A 20,005-nucleotide genomic window follows, 5' to 3' on the forward strand; every position below is an offset into this window, starting at 1 on the left:
CTCTGTTACCCAGGCTGGATGCAGTGGCACAACCTTGGCTCAGTGCAGCCTCCACCTCCCGGGTTCAAGTGACTCTCCTGCCTCAGCCTCCCAAGTAGCTGGGATTATAGGCGCCCATCACCACGCTCAGATAATTTTTGTAGCGTTTAGTAGAGACGAAGTTTCACTATGTTGGCCAGGTTGGTCTTGAACTGCTAACCTCAGGTGGTCCGCCCGTCTTGGCCTCCCAAAGTTCTGGGCTTATAGGTGTAAGCCACTGTGCCTGACTAGCTTGTCAAATTTTATGAAAAAATATTTTATAATTTTAATTGGGATTATGTTAAATTATAGATTAATTTGTGGAAGGTTAACAACTTTAAAAATATGGAGTTTTCCCTCCAGGAACATTAATATTTCTGGCCTTTTTATGTTCTCTGTAGTTTTTCTTCTATAGTTTTTTTTTTATTTTGAAATAATTCAAACATAAATACAAGAACAAAGTATAATATATCAAATGCCTATGACCAACATCAAGGTTTATTAGATTTTAACATTATGCTGTATATGTCCTTCATATTTATGTGTTATCACTGTTTTAATCATAAAGCATTAAAGATAGAAATGAGAACCCCCATATATGTTTTTAAGTTGATTTTCCCTCTCCTTCAAACCTTCTTCCTAGAGATACCATGGTCTTGAATAAGATCAAGAGAGATCTGTTTATGGAAAAGTGGGTATAATATTAGCTGTCATGTTATAACTTGCTAGGGTTATTATATATCCTAGAGATACGGTTGTGTTTTTATGTGTTTGGGAATGAGTATACATGGATAGATTATATTGTAGAGTTGAAGCCCTAATAGAAAAGCTAGTAGTATGATTTTTTAAATATCTGGAATTCTGTGATTTCTGCCTTTTGTGATTGTTTCGTGTTTACTTGTGTATATACTGATAGCAAATTTAATGTATCCCTTTTTTAAATGTTTTTCAAAATCAGATTTATGTTTCTACCTCCCTTGTACTTCAGGATCATTTCTAAACTGACTGTCGTTCCCTAAGAGGTCATTGTGTTCAGCTCACTTGTTAATGCATAATATCAGTTAGAGAATATAAAGTGGTAAACATTCTACTGTTTTTGATGTGCAGTTATACATGTCATTGTATTTCAGCCTAGTGCACAATGAACTGACAGTTTCTTCTTGCCTCTTAGTAGTGAAAACCTCTAAAATCATCTTACATTTTCATATTTCTCAGGTTCGTATTTGAGAATAAATATGTGTGGATATTTTTAGATTTTGTCAGCTTTAGATCTTATTTGGTCCTCTCTTAATTTCTCAGGTACTAATATAAGTGATGAGGATTTTCTTTTGCTGGAGCTTTTGCACTGGTTTAAAGAAGAATTTTTTCACTGGGTGAATAACATTTTGTGCAGCAAATGTGGTGGACAGACTAGGTCCAGAGATGGATTACTGCCCAATGATGATGAGCTGAAGTGGGGTGCAAACAATGTGGAAGATCATTACTGCGATGCCTGCCAGTTCAGCAATCGATTCCCAAGGTGGGTGTTCCAGACAGTAAAGTCAGAGCAATCTCTTAGTGAAATAGTTAGAAGTGAATTTTTACTAAATGAACTTTTAAATATTTCTTTTAATTATCAGAAATATATTCCTCTAAAACACAGGTGAGCAAACTGTGGCTGAAATCCAGCCAACATCCTGTTTATAAGTAAAGTTTTATTAGAACATAACCATGCTGATTCATTTGCTTATGATCTGTTTTTATGCTGCAACAGCAGAATTGAATAATGGTGACAGAAATGATAGGACCCACAAAGTCTGAAATAGTCACCATCTGTCTTTTATAAGAAATTTGTTGTCTCTTGTTCTAAAGTATAACTTGAGTATAGTCATACATGTTTAATGCTATAAATCTTGTTATTCGTTTTTAATACCTAATTTTTAGCTGTCCTATAACTAATAATAATGATAATAATGCTGATTATTGTGAGAGTAAATACAATTATATGTTTAAAATAATCATCCATTGATAATATAGAAGGTAAAAGTATACTTCAGTATGATTATATTATTTTCTTTTTAAACACAGAAGTTTAATTAAGTGCTTCTCGTGCCCAAGCTAACCTACTCCTCATATCTCTAAATTTTAAACTAAAGAAATTTTAAATTTTAAATTAATTTCCATTTAATTTATAAGCCTGTTATCAGATTTGCTGAATTGGTGATGCTTATAAAGTTTGGTTGTATTATCAGTCAAGAAAAGATACCACGTTTTAAAAATATCTAATTTTTTTTAACTTAGGGACATAGTTTCTAATAATGTGCTTGTTTTAACCTCTAGCTCTTCCCTATATGGGGCTGGGATGATGAACACTGTTAATTAGAAGCTAATCTGGTTCTTTGATTTGTTTACACCAGTAGTATACATAGAAGGTAGAAGCATAGGATGCTCTAATTCTACCTCCGTACTGTAAATTTACAACTTTTAAAAATTATTGGCTGGGTGAGGTGGCTCATGCCTCTAATCCCAGCACTTTGAGAGGCTAGGGTGGGCAGATCACAAGGTCAAGAGTTCAAGACCATCCTGGACAACGTAGTGAAACTCCCATCTCTACTAAAAATAGAAAAATTAGCTGGGCATTGTGGTACATGCTTGTAGTCCCAGCTACTCAGGAGGCTGAGGCAGGGGGATCGCTTGAACCTGGGAGGCGAAGGCTACAGTGAACCGAGATCGTACCACTACACTCCAGGCTGGGCTACAGAGTGAGACTCAATCTCAAAAAAAAAAAAAAAAAAAAAATTATTTAATTGCCAAACTTCTAAATTCATTTTATTTAGCTTAAATGCTTTGTTAAGCCTCTGCTTAACAGACTTGTCATTACAGAGCCCATTCATTTATGCCACTGTTTGCTTCCCTTCCAAAGTGCGAGGCTGACCTCTCGCTCAGCTACTGCACTTTTCCTGCTCAGCTGTATCAGTTCAAAACCCATCTCAACACAAAATACAAAATTTAGTGTTCTCGAATTGTCTGCTAATTTTATAATTGGAGTAACTTCTGAAAAGAGTGTTACAAATAAATCCCAAAAAACAACTTCGAAATTAGCAGGCACCTTTAAATACTTCAAAAGAGCAAAATTTTTATCAAAATGATTGTTAGAAAAATAATATTTTAGATAAAATTGAATTAAACTAAGTTAAAATTTTTGTTGAGTAATTTGTTAAAGTCGTTTACCTTTAAAATACAGTGAGGTAGTTATACCACTTTAGTGCTAATGCTTTAGGCAAATTTCCTAGAGATTTTGCTTGTCCAAATCTTACGTTATTCAAAACCCAGATCAAATACAAGCTGTCCTCCCTAGCCACTTTCACATAACACTAAATCTGACCCGTTGTATTGTTTAATCACATTCTGCCATATATTAAAATTATTTGTGTTCATTTCTTTTCTCAGGATTGTGAACACTGCTAAAGCAGAACTACTGTTTAATTATTTTTTACCAAATATTCCAACACTGTGCCTCATATATTCTAGATTCCTAAATCAATATTTAAAAACAAATTAAGAAACATTTCTGTTTAGCATAGAGGTAATGTAATTTCTCTTAAAAATACTGATTTTGAAAAAAAAATATATATATATATTGATTTTGATAATAAATCAAAGTTGTTTTTTTTTTTTTTCAAACCAGATATAATAACCCTGAGAAACTTTTGGAGACAAGATGTGGACGGTGTGGCGAGTGGGCCAATTGTTTCACACTGTGCTGCCGAGCTTTAGGGTTTGAAGCTCGCTATGTTTGGGATTACACAGGTACAGTAGGGCTTTGCAGGCTTACAGGTTTGGGTTTATGTTCTGACCCCATCATTCTCTGTTACTTTTCAGCATTGTTAGTCTGACCTTCCATTTGCCTTGTGTAAAACAGTAATAATACCAACCTTCCAGGTTTTTTGAAGGGATCACAAGTTTTATAAAACACCGAGCACTGTGCCTGGTGCTTTGCACTGTAAATATTCTTTTTTTCCCTTTATTTTATTTTTATTGATGCATAATAGATACACGTTTGGGGGGTGGTACTTGTGATAATTTAATAATACATTTATATAAATTCTACAGAGCAAATCAGTATTATTGGGATATCTGCCATCTATATTTGTCTTTATGCTGGAAACATTTGAATTACTTTCTTTTAGCTATTGTGAAATATCCAGTAGATTATTGCGAACTATAAACACCCTATTGATCTATCAAACACTAGGTCTTATATCTTTTATTAGCAATTTACCATGGTATTTATAGTGATGCTGTTTATATATGGATAAAAACATGTCATGTGCCATAGAAATCTTCATTACTTCACTCAAACCCATACAAAAAAAAAAAAAAAAAAACGAAATCTTCATTGCTATAGGGATTACTATAAAAGATTTAGTAAACTTAAATCACATTATACAAAAATAATATAATAAAAGTCATGTGATATTTGTGTTATCCTTATTTAAAAATGACTTGTGTGGTCTACATGTTAAAAAGTTGTTTTCCTTGTCTTTCCATTTTTTCTAAAGAATTAAATGAAACCTTCCCTTAATAGTTAGTGTTCTCTTAAAATCAAATATAGAGCGTATATTGACCAGAGATTCTGTTAGCCCTCCTGCTGGTTCTGGTTCTTAAAGTCCAGAAAGAGAGACTGTAGTTTCAAAAGTGGCATTAACTCCTTCATGATAGTAAACTCAGAATGATATTTTTTATGCTGCTGTCCAATATGTCTACCTTCTCAAGAGTTATAGCATACATTAAGCCTAAAACTGACCACATTAAAGGAGATTGGAAAAACATTTTAAGGATTTCAGAGAGACAGAGAAATTAATACAGGTATTCTTAAATCCTGTGTGCCACAAAATGCTCACTTATTAACTAAAATTTAGAATATTACACATTACTTTATGATTCTTAGGAGTTTTTATATAGTTATTGATAGTCATTCTGGTTTCATTGCCTTTTTTCCATTGCCCTCTTGTCTCTTACTTGAGTAGACCATGTCTGGACAGAAGTCTATTCTCCTTCTCAGCAGCGGTGGCTGCACTGTGATGCGTGTGAAGATGTCTGTGACAAGCCACTCCTTTATGAAATAGGATGGGGCAAGAAGCTTTCCTATGTCATAGCATTTTCTAAAGATGAGGTAGGGCATAAAAGAAAAAAAACTTTTTCTAAAAATAAAATATATTTTTTTCTTTTTTGGCGATTTTATAAATGTATAATTAACATAAAATAGCCTGCATATATTTAAATTGTACAATTTGATAAGTTTTATCATTTGTATATACCAAAATCATCACTGCACATCTCAGTATTCATTGTATAGATGTGCCATAGTTTACCGTGTCACCTGATAATGACTGTTTGGGTAATTGCCAGTTTTTTTCAGGATTTCAAATTAAGCTGGTATGAACATTCAGGCATACAAGTCTTTTTATGGGCATATGCTGCCTTTTCTCTTTGCTTAATGCCTAGGAGCAGAATAGCTGCATTATATGGTAGATATACATATAACTTTTTAAGAAACCGCTAAATTGTTTTCCAACGTGATTGTGCCATTTTACATTTTCACCAGCAGTACATGAGAGTTTCCAGTTTCTCCATGTCCTTGCTAACAGTATGATTTGACTTTCTAATTTTATCCCCTTTAATAGGTGTGTAGTGGCATTTCATTTTGGTTTTCATTTGTACCTTCCCTAATGACAAATAATATTGAGTATCTTTTTATGTGTTTGTTTACTATCTGTATGTTCCCTTTGCTTATTTTTTTTTTAATTGGGTATTGTGTTTTCTTACTGTTGGATTTTGAGAGTTCTTTATATAATCTTATATAAGTCCATTATCAGATATGTGCTTTGCAAAGATTTTTCTCCCTATCCATAGTTTGTCTTTTCATGCTCTTAATAGCTTTTGAAGAGAAGAAACTAGTGTTCAGTTTACCAATTTCTTCTTTCATGGATTGCACTTTTTGATGTTATATTTAAGAAATATTTCACCGGGCATGGTGGCTCTCACATGTAATCTCAGCACACTGGGAGGCCAAGGCGGGTGGATCACAAGGTCAGGAGTTTGAGACCAGCTTGGCCAATGTGGTGAAACCCTGTCTCTACTAAAAATACAAAAATTAGCCGGGCATGGTGGTACATGCCTGTAGTCCCAGCTACTCGGGAGGCTGAGGCAGAAGAATCGCTTGAACCTGCGAGGCAGAGGTTGCAGTGAGCCCTGATTGAGCCACTGCACTCCAGCTTGGGTGACAGAGCAAGACTCCATCTCAAAAAAGAAAATAAAAATTTTGCTTAGCCCTTGGTCACAACAATTTTTTCCTATGTTTTGTTTTAGAAGTTCTATATTTTTAGTTTTACACTTATGTCTGTGATCCATTTAGAGTTAATTTTTTTATATGATCCAAGATATGAAGTTTTTTTATAACATATGGATAATGAATTGTTCTAGCACCATTTATTGAAAAGATTATTTTTTTCTCCATTGAATTGTCTTTCTACTTGTATAAAAAATCAGTTTTATATTAGAAAACTTATAAACATAAAATTTATACTATAAATTTAATACAATAAAAATGGATAAAATTTTTATTTGTTGAATTTTGTGGAATCAGATTTGCAGGCAAATTTTATAAAGGTAATGTTTTGAAATTTTCACCTTTTTAAAGTGTTTCTGTTAAACTATCACTGTTTAGGAATGAATAAGTGATATATTCTCTTCAGTTTCTTTTACAGGCTTTTAAATTTTGTTTTATTGTATTTTTATTTAAAAAAAAAACTAGTATTTTTTTGAGACGGAGTCTCACTCTTTTGCCCAGGCTGGAATGCAGTGGCGCAATCCCGGCTCACTGCAGTCTCCACCTTCTTTCAGTTTCAAGCAATTCTCCTGCCTCAGCCTCCCTGAGGATTACAGGGACGTGCCACCACACAAATATTTTTGTACTTTTTTTAGTAGAGACAGAGGGATTTCACCATGTTGGCCAGGCTGGTCTCAAACTCCTGACCTAAAATAATACTCCCATCTCAGCCTCCCAAAGTGCTGAGATTACAGGCATGAGCCTCTGCACCCGGCCCCATGGCTTTTAAATTTTAAACAAAGGATAGTATTTTAAAAGTTGAATTTAAGGCCAGGCACAATACTCATGCCTGTAATCCCAGTACTTTGGGAGGCCAAGGTGGGTAGATCACCTGAGGCCAGGAGTTTGAGACCAGCCTGGCCAACCCATCTCTACTTAAATACAAAAATTAGCCAGACATGGTGGTGCGTACCTGTAGTCCCAGCTGCTTGGGAGGCTGAGACACTAGAATTGCTTGACCCTGGAAGGTGGAGGTTGCAGTGAGCCGAGATCGTGCTACTGCACTCTAGCCTATATAACAGAGCAAGACTTCGTCTCAAAAAAAAAAAAAAATTTGCATTTAAAAATTACATACATTCAAAATACTTTGTATTCTGTAATTTCTTTTAGGTAGTCGATGTCACTTGGCGGTATTCCTGTAAACATGAAGAGGTGATTGCCAGAAGAACTAAGGTTAAAGAAGCATTACTTCGAGAAACTATTAATGGGCTTAATAAGCAGGTATGTGGTGGCTGTCATTTTTGAAAGAAGTGTTGACATTTTTTATATAATCGAGAATAGCCATTTGTTAGCCCATTGAAATTCTTAAAGCAGTAGCATTATTTTGTAAGCAAGAATATTTTAATATGTTATATCTTTCTGTTCATTGGAAATTTTAATGACTCATTTTAAATATTATGAGTTATTTTGGATTAAACTGTCTCATCTCAAAGTTCTGTGAAACAAAATTTCAGTATTTATAGTACCCAACATAAAAAGTGTGTTGTGTTGTATTATGTATCAATGTAACTGTGCCTTGGATATAATGACACACACTCATATTTATGTAGTATGTACACACACACACACACACACATCCATGTGAGGAAATTTCTGAAACAAGGCACAGGAAGTTATTAACAATGACTGCTTCTCAGGAGAGGAACTGGGGTTCCAAGATGAAAGGTTCAATTTTTATTTTATACCCCCTTGATAGTACTGAAAATTTTAACTCTATGTGTGTGGTGTTTTTTCATAACTTAATAAGCTATGAATTTTGCTGTAGCGGGCAGTTAGAACAGGGCAGAGCACATGAATCCAATCAGTAATTATGATTCCAGGGAGGTTTCAGTCTGTTTGAATTTGCTCTTACCCCTAATGTGTAGCCCTTTAGAGATCTTTACCTGAAAACCTAGAGTATTTGCTAGTGCCCCTTGCTTTAGAAGACTCTGACCCTCAGTTTATCTTTACTCCAGCGCTGTGATTCTGCTACAAATTCTGCTTTGCTTTCCGGCACTTTAGTCACCATTTTGTGCTTGGCTTCCCAGCCTCTTCTCATGCCACTTAAAAATTGACAAATAACTGGAAGGGAAAAGCAGTGCAGTATGTGCCCTTCACCTCAATTCATTTCTTCTCTTGGAATCTTGACTTCTCAAATTCTGGCTGCCTTGATAGTTTTCTGTTGCATTCAAACAGGTGTTTATATATGAGTGTTCTTTATGTGTGTTTCCACTAGCTTTTCTAGCTTTTCTCCATAAGACATTCTGACACAAGCCAGTCTATCATATCCAGAAACAGAAGTTGCTACCTTCATTATAAATAACTTTAGGACAGTAGAGGTCATGGAGAGTTGGAAATTGGTGTTAAATGATTTCCCAACATAATATTTGTAAAATTATTTAAGTTTTCCACAGTGTCCTTTTTATTTTCTGAATATATGTTTGAAAATAAAATTCATTACTTGTTTCAAGACCTCTTAAAATGCAAGTGTTTTAAGTATATTCCTGCTTGGAGATGGACCTATACATTCCCCTAATCTTAACAACTTTTTTTAAAAACATGAATTACAGAGGCAACTATCTTTGTCAGAGAACAGAAGGAAAGAACTTCTCCAGAGGATAATTGTGGAGCTTGTTGAATTTATTTCTCCCAAAACCCCTAAACCTGGAGAACTTGGTGGAAGAATATCTGGGTCAGTGGCTTGGAGAGTAGCCCGAGGTGAAATGGGTCTAGAGGTATTTAATTCATTCTAGCATGATGATCCTTTTACTTTCGTGCTTCCTATACTATACTCCAACTGCATTGACTATGACCTTTCAGTATCTTTAGAGTAATTATTTTAAGATGCAAACATTTAAAGAGAATCAGTAACTGATTAACATAGCATAATCTTGTTTAAGAGTTAGCAAAGAGCTTTTAAAATGGGATTTAACTTTTTTTTATCTTATGTAAATTTTTAGTGCAGTATAATGTTTACTGAAGAATATACAGGAAAATGTGCAAATTATAAATGTACAGTTTAATGATTACAAATTTAACACTCATGTAATTGCCAACTGGAATAAGAAATAGATCATTAGAACCACAGAAGGAAGCATGAGTTTCTTTCCAGTCACTGCCTTACACCCTGGAAAGTAATCATTATTCTGGCTTCTAACATTATATATTAGTTTTGCCTGTTATTTTGCTTTATATAAATGGAATCATATGGCATGTGCTGTTTTGTATATAGCTTCTTTGGTACAACTTTGTGTCAGTGAGATACATGTTGTAACATGTATGGTATGTTTATTCTCATTGCTGTACTGTATAATATTTCATTGTATGAATGTAATTTTTCACTGTTGATGGCTATTTAGGTTGTTTCTAGTTTGGGCTGATATAAATTGTGCTACTCTGAACATTCAAATTCATGTTTTCAGTGAATATGTTCAGGCATTTTGTTGGATATATACTTAGGAGTGGAATTGCTAGGTAATGTATGAGTATATTCAGCTTTAGTAGATACTGCCAAACAATTTTTCAAAATGATTATGCCAGCTTATACTCTCACCAGCAGTATATGAAATTTTTCGACATCTTTATGTACACTTGGTATTGTCTTTTTCATTTTAGCAATTCTGGTGGCATATAGTAGTATCATGATTTTAATTTGCGTTTTGGTAATGACTAATTAGGTTGAATACCTGTTCTTTAAACTTTTGGATAGCCTCTTGTGAAGTACTTAATTAGGTCTTTTAAAATGAGATTCTAATGCATTTAGAAGAATGCAGTTTTACTTTTTTCCTCGCCAGATGAAAACTTTATAGAGTGGGGAAAATACAGGATTTTGATAATTCAGCTGATGAAAGTCTGTATTTCTTGGTATATGCTTGCATATATCTTTATTGGCTAGAAATTACTGTTGGTGGTATGATTACTGTTATATTAAAACCTATTTTAAGATATCACATGATTAATCTCCCAAAATTTAAATGACAGTGGAAATATAATTTCTATAGGTAGGTCCTAAAGTTAAGAGTCTAGGTAAAAACCTGTGTAACGGGCATTAGAACATTATAGTAGACTGTCCTTTGCCCTTAGTGAGCTAAAGTTGAGTCACTGGTGAGCATTTAATATAAATGTTTAGGAAATTTGCAATGAAAAAATGCTTGAAAGGAAAATAACTCATCACAATATCAATCTCAAGCAGTTCCAAACTAAAGTTTTATTTATCTAGTTTTTCTAAATTTTGCCATTGTTGCAGCTCATTTCTCTAGTAACAGAATTATGTTTAAAAGGAGTATATTATCCCTAATAAATCTTATGTTTGCTTTTTAATTTATCCCATCATCTGTAGCAGGCAGTTAAAAGCGTTGGTTCAGCCATGGGATTACAAGATCTAAATTTAACAAAGAATTCAAATCACTGCCTATGTAGTACATTTCAAGTATAAATCTAAATACAGGCAGTTAAAAAGAGCCAATTTAATTCACAGCTGTCTTCAATTTAAAACATGGATATCATTTAGGTCTTCATTTCATTTTGGGTTTTTGTGTGTGTGTGTGTGTGTGTGTGTGTGTTTGTGTGTGTGTGTGAGACAAAGTCTCACTCTGTCGCCAGGCTGGAGTGTAGTGGTGCGATCTTGGCTCACTACAGCCTCTGCCTCCTGGGTTCAAGCAGCTCTCTGCCTCAGCCTCCTGAGTAGCTGGGACTACAGGCACGTGCCACCATGCCTGGCTAGTTTTTTGTATTTTTAGTAGAGATGGCGGTTTTACTTTGTTAGCCAGGATGGTCTTGATCTCCTGACCTCATGATCCACCCTCCTCAGCCTCCCAAAGAGTTGGGATTACAGGCGTGAGCCACCGTGCCCAGCCAGGTCTTTACTTCTTTTTATGCATGGGAGTGCTATGTCTTGCATGGCATGGAAGTTGAATAACTTTTAAAATATGAATTGGGTTATATACCGCATTGTTTTCCCTTTTGAAATTTTTGTTAAGTTTCTTAATTGCTGGAGACCATTTTAGGGCCATGGATTTAAAAGGAAATCATTTTTTTCCTTTAGAAATGGATGTTTGTTTTAAAAGTAAATAGAAAAACATTATAAAAACTTTTGGAACTAAATATTGCAATCAGTTGGAAACAGAAAGAACATTGGTGATATCATTTCCAGAAAGAAAAGTTTTATTTTAATCTTAGAATTAAAATATTTTATGAAATATCAATATTATTTTAGACTAGAATGCGAAGATTGCCTGGAATTTTAAGGTAAAAATACAAGCTTTTGTAATAATTTTGCACATGCAGAAGACTGTTACAAGCTATACCTCTTAGCTGCTCTCCTAGCTTAGGGAATTAGGAAAGGACACTGAGGAAATGGTTGAGGACTGAGGATGAGAAAGAATCAAGTATACTGAGAACGGAAAGGACAGTATCCAGACAAAGGAATCAGCATGTGTCAAGGTCATGAGGCAAAATGAGCTGGATTTTACTAAAGGAAAAGCAACATGATGTGAGTATAGAAATGAAAGGGAAGAGTAACAGGAGATCTGGTTGGAGAAGCAAGCAGAGTGAACCTATAGGGCCCAGGTAGCCTTGGTAAAGAGCTTGGAGTTTAAGTCACTGAAGTGAGTTAAGCAGGAAAGTGACATATCCCAGTGTACATTTTTTCAAAAATCATTTTCATTGCTATGTGGATCATGGATAGGAGAGGCAGGAGTTGAAAACTGGTAGTCAGCTTCAGGAGACAATTGTAGAAGTCCAAGTAGGAGGTAGTGATGGTGGTAGAAAAGAAGAAAAATTAATGAATTAATTGAGCGCAAAATCACAGAAACGTAAGTCAGAGCTCATACTTCTTGTTTTTCTCCCTAGTAATGTTTGAAGCTATAACATCATACTGGTTATATATAATTTATAAAATATTTTCCAAATTTTCCAGTGGTACCAATTTTTCTTTTCAATTTGAAGGATTCTTTTACAACTCAGTAATTTCTCTTTTTCTTTTTTACATCTTTCATAATGTTGAAAAACTAATTCTGCTTTCTTTTTAAGAGAAAAGAAACCTCGTTTATTCCCTCTGAAAATGAGAAGATTTCTAAACAGCTCCTCCTTTGTTATAATATTGTGAAAGATTGTTATGTTCGAGTTTCAAATAACAATCAAACCATTTCTGGATGGGAGAATGGCGTGTGGAAAATGGAATCTATATTCAGAAAAGTCGAAACCGACTGGCACATGGTAACTTAATGCATAAAACCATTTAAAACTTTTGTCATGGTTTAAAAAAATGTAGATTGGCTGCATTTTTCAGTTGTACAAAATGTGAAAACTGATATATCAAACTTATTTTCAGTAATCCTTTAACCTGGGAAGGAAAATTCTATCCCCAATGTGTAATCAAAAGTCCACTAGAAATTCTTACATTTATATCCAGGAAGTATCTGTTTTCATCAAAGAGGATGAATTTAATTCTTTCATGGGGAAAAATAATCAAATGTATGATCAATCCATGTGACTGGCTTTTGCATGAATATATATATAGTATATTGCTAATTAAGTCCTTCACAGATGCGTATTGATTGCCCATTAAATACAGGCTATTAGGGAGTATAATAGATTCAGTTCAAAATTTCAATAAGTTAAACATCTAACAGCCTTTCACTTCAAAGAATGTGGGTGATTGAGCAGCAGTAATAGTTATTTCTTCTCTGTATCTTAAAAAAATAAGAAGAGGTTAGGGCCATAGCAGTTCACTTATACCGAGTTGCATATTGTCGTCAGTCACACGCTAACAGTAACAAATAAGAGACTTAGCTTTAAAACTACGTACTCTTTAGAAACACACCAAAATAAACTTAAAGCTATTCATATGACCTCCGTAGATCTGATCATATTATTGATAGATTTTCATGGAATTAATTGACTTATAGGAAGCTTTTAATTTATCAAGATACTTGAGTGGGAAGTTGTTCACTTGTAAAATACATTAGCTAGACCAAAAAACTGAGTCACAGATAAACAGCTGCTAGTGTTTATGAGCACCTATTATATGCTGTCACTGTACTAGGCATTAATCAAATTACAAAAGACATACAGTGATAAGGTCTCTGCTTTTCTCTTTTTCAATCATAACTTTTTGTTCCAAAACCAAACTTGCTCTTTAAACATAGAAATGCTGTGTTTAAATTACATTGTCTAATACCGAAAAAGTTGAGGTCTTTTTGTATTAAAGAATAACTTACAGGATTATTATTATTATAAATTTTGGAATTTCCTTCTTTAGCTAAAGAAATGTATGAAAATAATAAAATGTAAAATTTCAAGATATCTGTAATTAGTTGTATAGAGATGAGAGAGAATGAACATCTTCTAGAGGACTATCTGTAGCCTAAGAATTTCTCTGAACAGAAAGCAAGATAGAATAAAAGTGTTATTTATCCGACGACTAGTCTATACTTGCTGAAATGAAGAAAAATCACGTGTTTCCTCCTAACTAGCAATGTTAATAAAGTAGTAATGATGGGGAAAATAGTGATGTGTTACAGAAGATGTGATATGCCAAGAAACAGAGCTACTCTATAGAGTATTTCTTTGTGTTATACACTCATTTGTGCATCAGCAAACTGGTACTATTGCGCCAGGCATTGTTCTCAGTTACATGGACAAAAAGATGATTCCTACTCTCACAATCTAACAAGGAAAGCCAAAGCATAAACAGCCATCTTAACCATGATGCAGAGTGCTATAATAAGGATATCAACACATTGCCATGGAAACAGCGAGATAGGAGTAATTAGTTCTGGCTATGGGAGTTGGGCAAACGAGCAGACGACATTTGAGCTGGATGCTGAAGGATGAGTAGGTGTTCGTCAGGCAAGGAAACAAACAAACAAAAAAAGGCATAGGGTATGTGGCATGTTTCGAGATCTCCAGATAGAACATTGCAGCCAGAGAGGATCTATCGTTGAGAAAGATTTGAAAAATGTAAATGAGAGACAAAGGTCATTAAATAGAAAATACACCCCAATTCAAGTAAAGCTTATGTCTTGATATACTTTTATGAAGGGTACCATTTTTTTAAGTTGGATTAATTCATCTCTAGCTACAATATTTAGTATCAAATGAAGAAAAGTACTAGAATCTTTACTTATAGAGTATGATAACTTGGAAGTAACAATTGTCATAACTTGGATATTCTGTCTAAATCAGTATTTCTGGTTCTGTCCTAGCACGCCCCCAATTAGGGATTTTCTAGCTCTGTTGAATAGTAAAGCTATTTCTCACCACACCTTTTCTCAGTAATCTCCAACCAGGTATCATGACAGATCACATGCAGCCTGCTTTCAGAGTTTTAGAACAGATTCTTCACCTCTCAATATTTAGCAAATAACATTGTTTGATAATATCTGAAATGAAAAGAATATAAAAACTAAATCAAGACAACTGGTAAGCTTTTTGGGAGGCAAATGATAACACCTTGATAAAAGCAATGTTAATAGCTTCCTAACTAATCTCCCTCCATCTGCCCTAATCCTTTCAAAGCTGTGATCTATGCTATCGCTAAAGAAACCTTTACAAAACCTTAATCCTTAGTGCTCTTAGAGTAAGACACAGCTCCAAGTCTTTTCCAAATCTGATCCTTGCCTTCTTCTCTGGCTTTGCCTTGCACTGTGCTACCCCTTGCTCTCTGCATTGCAGATGTATTGCCCCTTCTTCCTTCTCCACAGAACTTCCTCTACTTCTGTTTTTTGATTAATTTGTTCTTAACCTCACCACTTGGCCCAAGCTTCACTCCCGCAGGTCCCAGCAGACTGAATCCATTTCCCTCTTTATAGATTCATTTCACCATGTACCTCTCTTTAATGACATTTATTCAACAAATACATATGAGAATAAATTACTTGCCTCTTTCCCATTAGATTGTAAACAGTTCTCAGGGAGAGACCCTGTCTTTTTCTACTCACTTTTGTACTCTCAGTATTCATATATCTGGCATAGTGCTTGATACATAGTAAGTGTTTAGTATTAAAGATTGGTCAATGTAGAAATGTATGTGATGTGAATTCTGTATCACCCTAGGGCTATGTAGAGCACTATAAACACTTTCTTAGATACTGTTTGGTTTAGGTCAGTTTTATTCCTTTCTTTGTCACTACAGTCATTTTAACATTTTTTTATGCTTGGCATTATATCACAAATTCATTCAGCACTCAGCAAATATAGACATTGTCAAATATTGTGCTTGGCATCAGATGTAATGGTGAATTAAGAGGCAAGCCTCAAGCAGCTGGTATAAGTGAAAGACCTGTGGGCCAACTGTTTAGATTAATGGGGTAAATGGTAGAAGAATATCTGTTTATTTATGATACTGAGGGAAAGAAGACAGAAACAAGAGCCACTAACACCCTGAGTCTGAATGGAAAATACCTCATACTTCAAGTGTGTGGGTTTTTTTTTTTTCTGTTCTCCTTACAACAATCAGCTCAGACCTCTGTGACCAAATATGTAGAGGGGTTTCCCCAAAACAAGCACACAAGCAATTCTGCAGTAGAACCAGCTGAGTGACCTCTAACGCAATCAGTTCTAACATGATCTACCCTAGACACACAGGTCTTGTTCTCATGCAAAGGTATATGCCTATATGTGCTTACCGACATCAAAAAGGAACAAGAGTGGGTCACTGCTGGTAGGAGGAGTGGCGCGGTATATATAGAATACAGGAGAAAACATCCATGATTTCTGACTTTACTAGTACTCCTGCTTAAGTCAGGTAGCAACACTTACCCCTTAGAGACCTGCAAATTACAAAACCAAGATTATAGAATGCACACAATACATTTGAAACTTTTTTTAAAACCAACAGGCCAAAATGTGTATCAAATAACTCACAACATTAGGAACAATCAATGGTGGTAAAAAAAATATTTTTTCTCTACACCAGATAAGTGTTTGCTTTTTTTCCTTTTAAATAAATTATAGTTACTGATTGTGTTGGTATTATACATAGACAGGACCACAGTTGGAGGTTTTTTTGTTTGTTTGTTTGAGATGGAGTTTTGCTCTTGTTGCCCAGGCTGGAGTGCAATGACACGATATCATCTCACTGCAACCTCTGCCTCCCAGTTCAAGCGATTCTCCTGCCTCAGCCTTCCTTAGTGGGATTACAGGCATGCGCCACCACACCCAGCTAATTTTGTATTTTTAGTAGAGACAGGGTTTCTCCATGTTGGTCAGGCTGATCTTGAACTCCCGACCTCAGGAGATCTGCCTGCCTGGGCCTCCCAAAGTGCTGGAATTACAGGAATGAGCTGTCCCACCCAGCCAGTTAGAGGTTTTTTATAAATTCTGTTGTTTTCAGGGCACAGTGGGTCTTTGGGAGGCCAAGGTGGGCAGATCACCTGAAGTCGGGAGTTCAAGACAAGCCTGACCAACATGGAGAAACCCTATCTCTTAAAAAAAAAAACTATTGTTTTGGTACATTTTAATTTACCAACTGAGTATACATATTCTTGGTAACTTTCTAGCACCTCTAAAAATGAGTCTTTCACAGACTATATTGTACAAAAAAGATAATATGAATTTTCTGTATAAATAGCGTCTGTTTTATCTCCATATACTGTTTCTTTAACATGAGACCTTTTTTATTTTGCTCATAGTATGTTTGAATGTTTAAACATTTAAGTATTAAATCTTAAATTCTGTCTTATCATTTCACTTTCTAGTCTTAAAAGCTGATGATGCCTTTAGGATGAAAATTTTGTCTTTAACAGATGTTCTCAGGCATGTTCAACAGCTATTATAAACCTTCTCTTGCAGTTAAAACCACAGTCTGCCCCAGACCCACTCAGTGTAATTAAGGCACTTATTGGAGTAAGCTGGATATTTGATGTTTACCTAACTTCAACCTATCATATTTTATATCCACACTTTTGAGGGACATCTGAAACTAGTGAGCTCTGAAAATATACAAGATACAGAAATGGATATTGAAACATAAATTGGAGTATATCTCTTAATATTTCTGTCTTAAGATTGCTTTCCTCAAATCTTTTATTTCTTTTAGTTCATCTTTCCTCAGTAACCTCTGTGTTTGGCTTTTCTTTCTCAGATATCCCCCTTTGCTAGCCACTCGTTTAAAGGAGTAATTAACCTGTGCATAACCCAGATGCCTGATAGTTCAGGGTGGGTGAAACTAATGACTCACAGGGAACACTGGTGGAGCCCTGAGTCCCACACCTTCCTTACAAACAGCTATAAGATTAATGGGCACACCTGGAAGAAAAATAGCTATAGGTTGTTTGTCAAATAGATGGTGACTAGAATACTATCAGTGATTGATTTTTTACTTGATGAGTAAAGACCAGAATATAGAACAGTACATGTAATAGGATATTCCATGGCAGATGTGTTTTATTTGGTACTTTCAACTATTTGCCTCTGAGCTAGAGTATGAGTTAGATATTTTTAAAAAGATCAAGTCTAACGTGTATACAGATCTTTAATACTTAATAAATACTTAATATTTACTGAATACTTTTATTTTTATCTTTTTTTCAGACAGAGTCTCGCTCTGTCACCCAGGCTAGAGTGCAGTGGCATGATCTCACTGACTGCAACCTCCACCTCCCTGGTTCAAGCAGTTGTCATATATCAGCCTCCTGAGTAGCTGGGATTACAGGCATGTGCCAACATGCCTCGCTAATTTTTGTATTTTTAGTAGAGACAGGGCTCTACCATGTTGGCCAGGCTGGTCTCAAACTCCTGTCCTCAAATGATCTGACTGCCTCGGCCTCCCAAAGTGCTGGGATTACAGGTGTGAGTGACCATGCCTGGCCCTAAATGCTTTTATGAATCCAGAAACTGTGCCCCCAGAGAGCTTATGATTTGTTGAAGGTAGGTCAGAGTATTGGCAGTATAAAGGTACAGTATAGTATAAAAGAATATAAAGGGCCATTGGCAATTCAAGGTGGGATGAAATTGAGGAGGATTTTTAAAGCTAATAGATTAGACTTAATGCAAGAGCCAGGTACTTGCTGTACATTTTAGACCAGGCAGATAAAGAAAGTGGGATTTTAAAACACTAGTCTGATTAGAGCCAGGCACAGTAGCTCACCCCTATAATCTCAGCAACTCAGGAGACTGAGGCTGGTGTTCAAGAACAGCTTGAGCAACATAATGAGACCTCATCTCTAAAAAAATTTTCAGTTAGGCAGGCATGGTGGTTGGAGGCTGAGGCAACAGGGTCGTTTGAACCCAGGAGTTCGAGGCTACAGTGAGCTATGATTACACTCACTCCAGTGAGTGTAAGGTTCAAACTATAGTAGTAAGTGCATTATTAGTGAAGAAGGAGTTTCTTTTCAAGAATTATTTTTTTAAAATACATAGATTTTTGTGGGAATTTAGACATAAGGGATGCACGACTGAAGAGTCAGAGTCTTAGGAGTTTGAGCATGGTTGAATAGAGTGACCTGTGAAAGACCAAGGCTGTGGATGTCACTTTTCATGGCAGTGTTTTGAGGAGTGTAGACAAAAGTATGAGAGAGGATGAGCTGGAAGCAGCCAGTAGATTTAGATGCCTTAAATAGCATACACTTAACGTGCTAAAGGGCATTGATGAAGGAACAGGGAACATGGAATTTATAGAATTGAACATGGATATCACCTTTTAAACCATTAGTTAGCAATGACTGAGGTATTTTCTTGATTTAGAGGCTGTGTGTCATGCTAGGAAAGCTTATATGAAAATCCAGACTTAGAAAAGAAATAAAAATTAAGGAGTAGTTGCATGTAAAAGGATTCTTTGTTTTCAGCAGGATTAATCATAAAACTCATTTTAAAGAGTTGAACTTCTTAATATAAAAGAATATGATTAATGAAAATTTGGTTAGTTTGGAGTCCTTTAGAGCTACACTTACTGGGGACATCTGCATACAAATAATACCTTTCTTCTAGGGCAAAAGATGCCACAGGAAAAATTGCCAGAAAAAAATGTTAGCAGTAAGAACCTTTTCAACAGGGAAAAGTTAGTTTTTGAATAACCACTTGTACATACTCCCCTGTGACAGTAATATTCTTCACTAAGTTTGTTTTCTATACTGTTTCATTATTTCTGACAGTTCCTTTCTCCCCATCCCTACTCCTTGTAGGTATATCTGGCCCGAAAGGAAGGATCATCTTTTGCTTATATTTCCTGGAAGTTTGAGTGTGGATCGGTTGGCCTAAAAGTAGATAGCATTTCTATTAGAACAAGTAGCCAAACTTTTCAGACTGGAACAATAGAGTGGAAATTGCGATCTGATACAGCACGAGTAGAACTGACAGGTGGTAAGCATTTGACTGGAGAATTAATCATGAAATATATATATTTACCACTCTGAAGACTAATTGTACTTATTTGAAATGTAGCGCTAACTTTTTCATACCCAAGACTTATTGATACTATCTCAGTAAAAAAAAAAAAAAAAAAAAGTTAACAAAAGCCTGTGTGATCCCATTGTAACAGAAAGGCTGATGTTTTCTGTTGTGAAATACAATCCAAGGAAAAAAATCTTTTTTTGTTGTTGTCTCAAAGGATGCATTTCTTCCATAAAGAATAATTTGTATTTTTTAGATATTTTAAAATATTTAATTTTTTTTTTTTTTTTTTTTTTTTTTTTTTTT

The 20,005-nt window shown here is 35.1% G+C and overlaps 1 protein-coding gene across 4 annotated transcripts in view; it reads left to right on the plus strand.

Moving 5' to 3' along the window:
• The window catches only part of NGLY1 (N-glycanase 1), a 63,386-nt gene that overhangs the window by 42,261 nt on the left and 1,120 nt on the right, over positions 1-20,005 (plus strand). For 2 of the 4 annotated variants that reach the window (XM_017506214.1, XM_017506216.2), the window contains exons 5-11: positions 1,318-1,537; positions 3,686-3,807; positions 5,028-5,173; positions 7,499-7,609; positions 8,938-9,102; positions 12,398-12,583; positions 19,492-19,669. In XM_017506214.1, coding sequence (XP_017361703.1) covers positions 1,318-1,537; positions 3,686-3,807; positions 5,028-5,173; positions 7,499-7,609; positions 8,938-9,102; positions 12,398-12,583; positions 19,492-19,669 — 1,128 coding nt within the window. The remainder of the gene's footprint in view (positions 1-1,317; positions 1,538-3,685; positions 3,808-5,027; positions 5,174-7,498; positions 7,610-8,937; positions 9,103-12,397; positions 12,584-19,491; positions 19,670-20,005) is intronic. The other 2 variants (XM_017506215.1, XM_017506217.1) reach the window with 2 other exon arrangements.

The sequence above is a fragment of the Cebus imitator genome, unplaced genomic scaffold, assembly GCF_001604975.1.
Source record: "Cebus imitator isolate Cc_AM_T3 unplaced genomic scaffold, Cebus_imitator-1.0 Scaffold351, whole genome shotgun sequence".
Classification (NCBI taxonomy): domain Eukaryota; kingdom Metazoa; phylum Chordata; class Mammalia; order Primates; family Cebidae; genus Cebus; species Cebus imitator.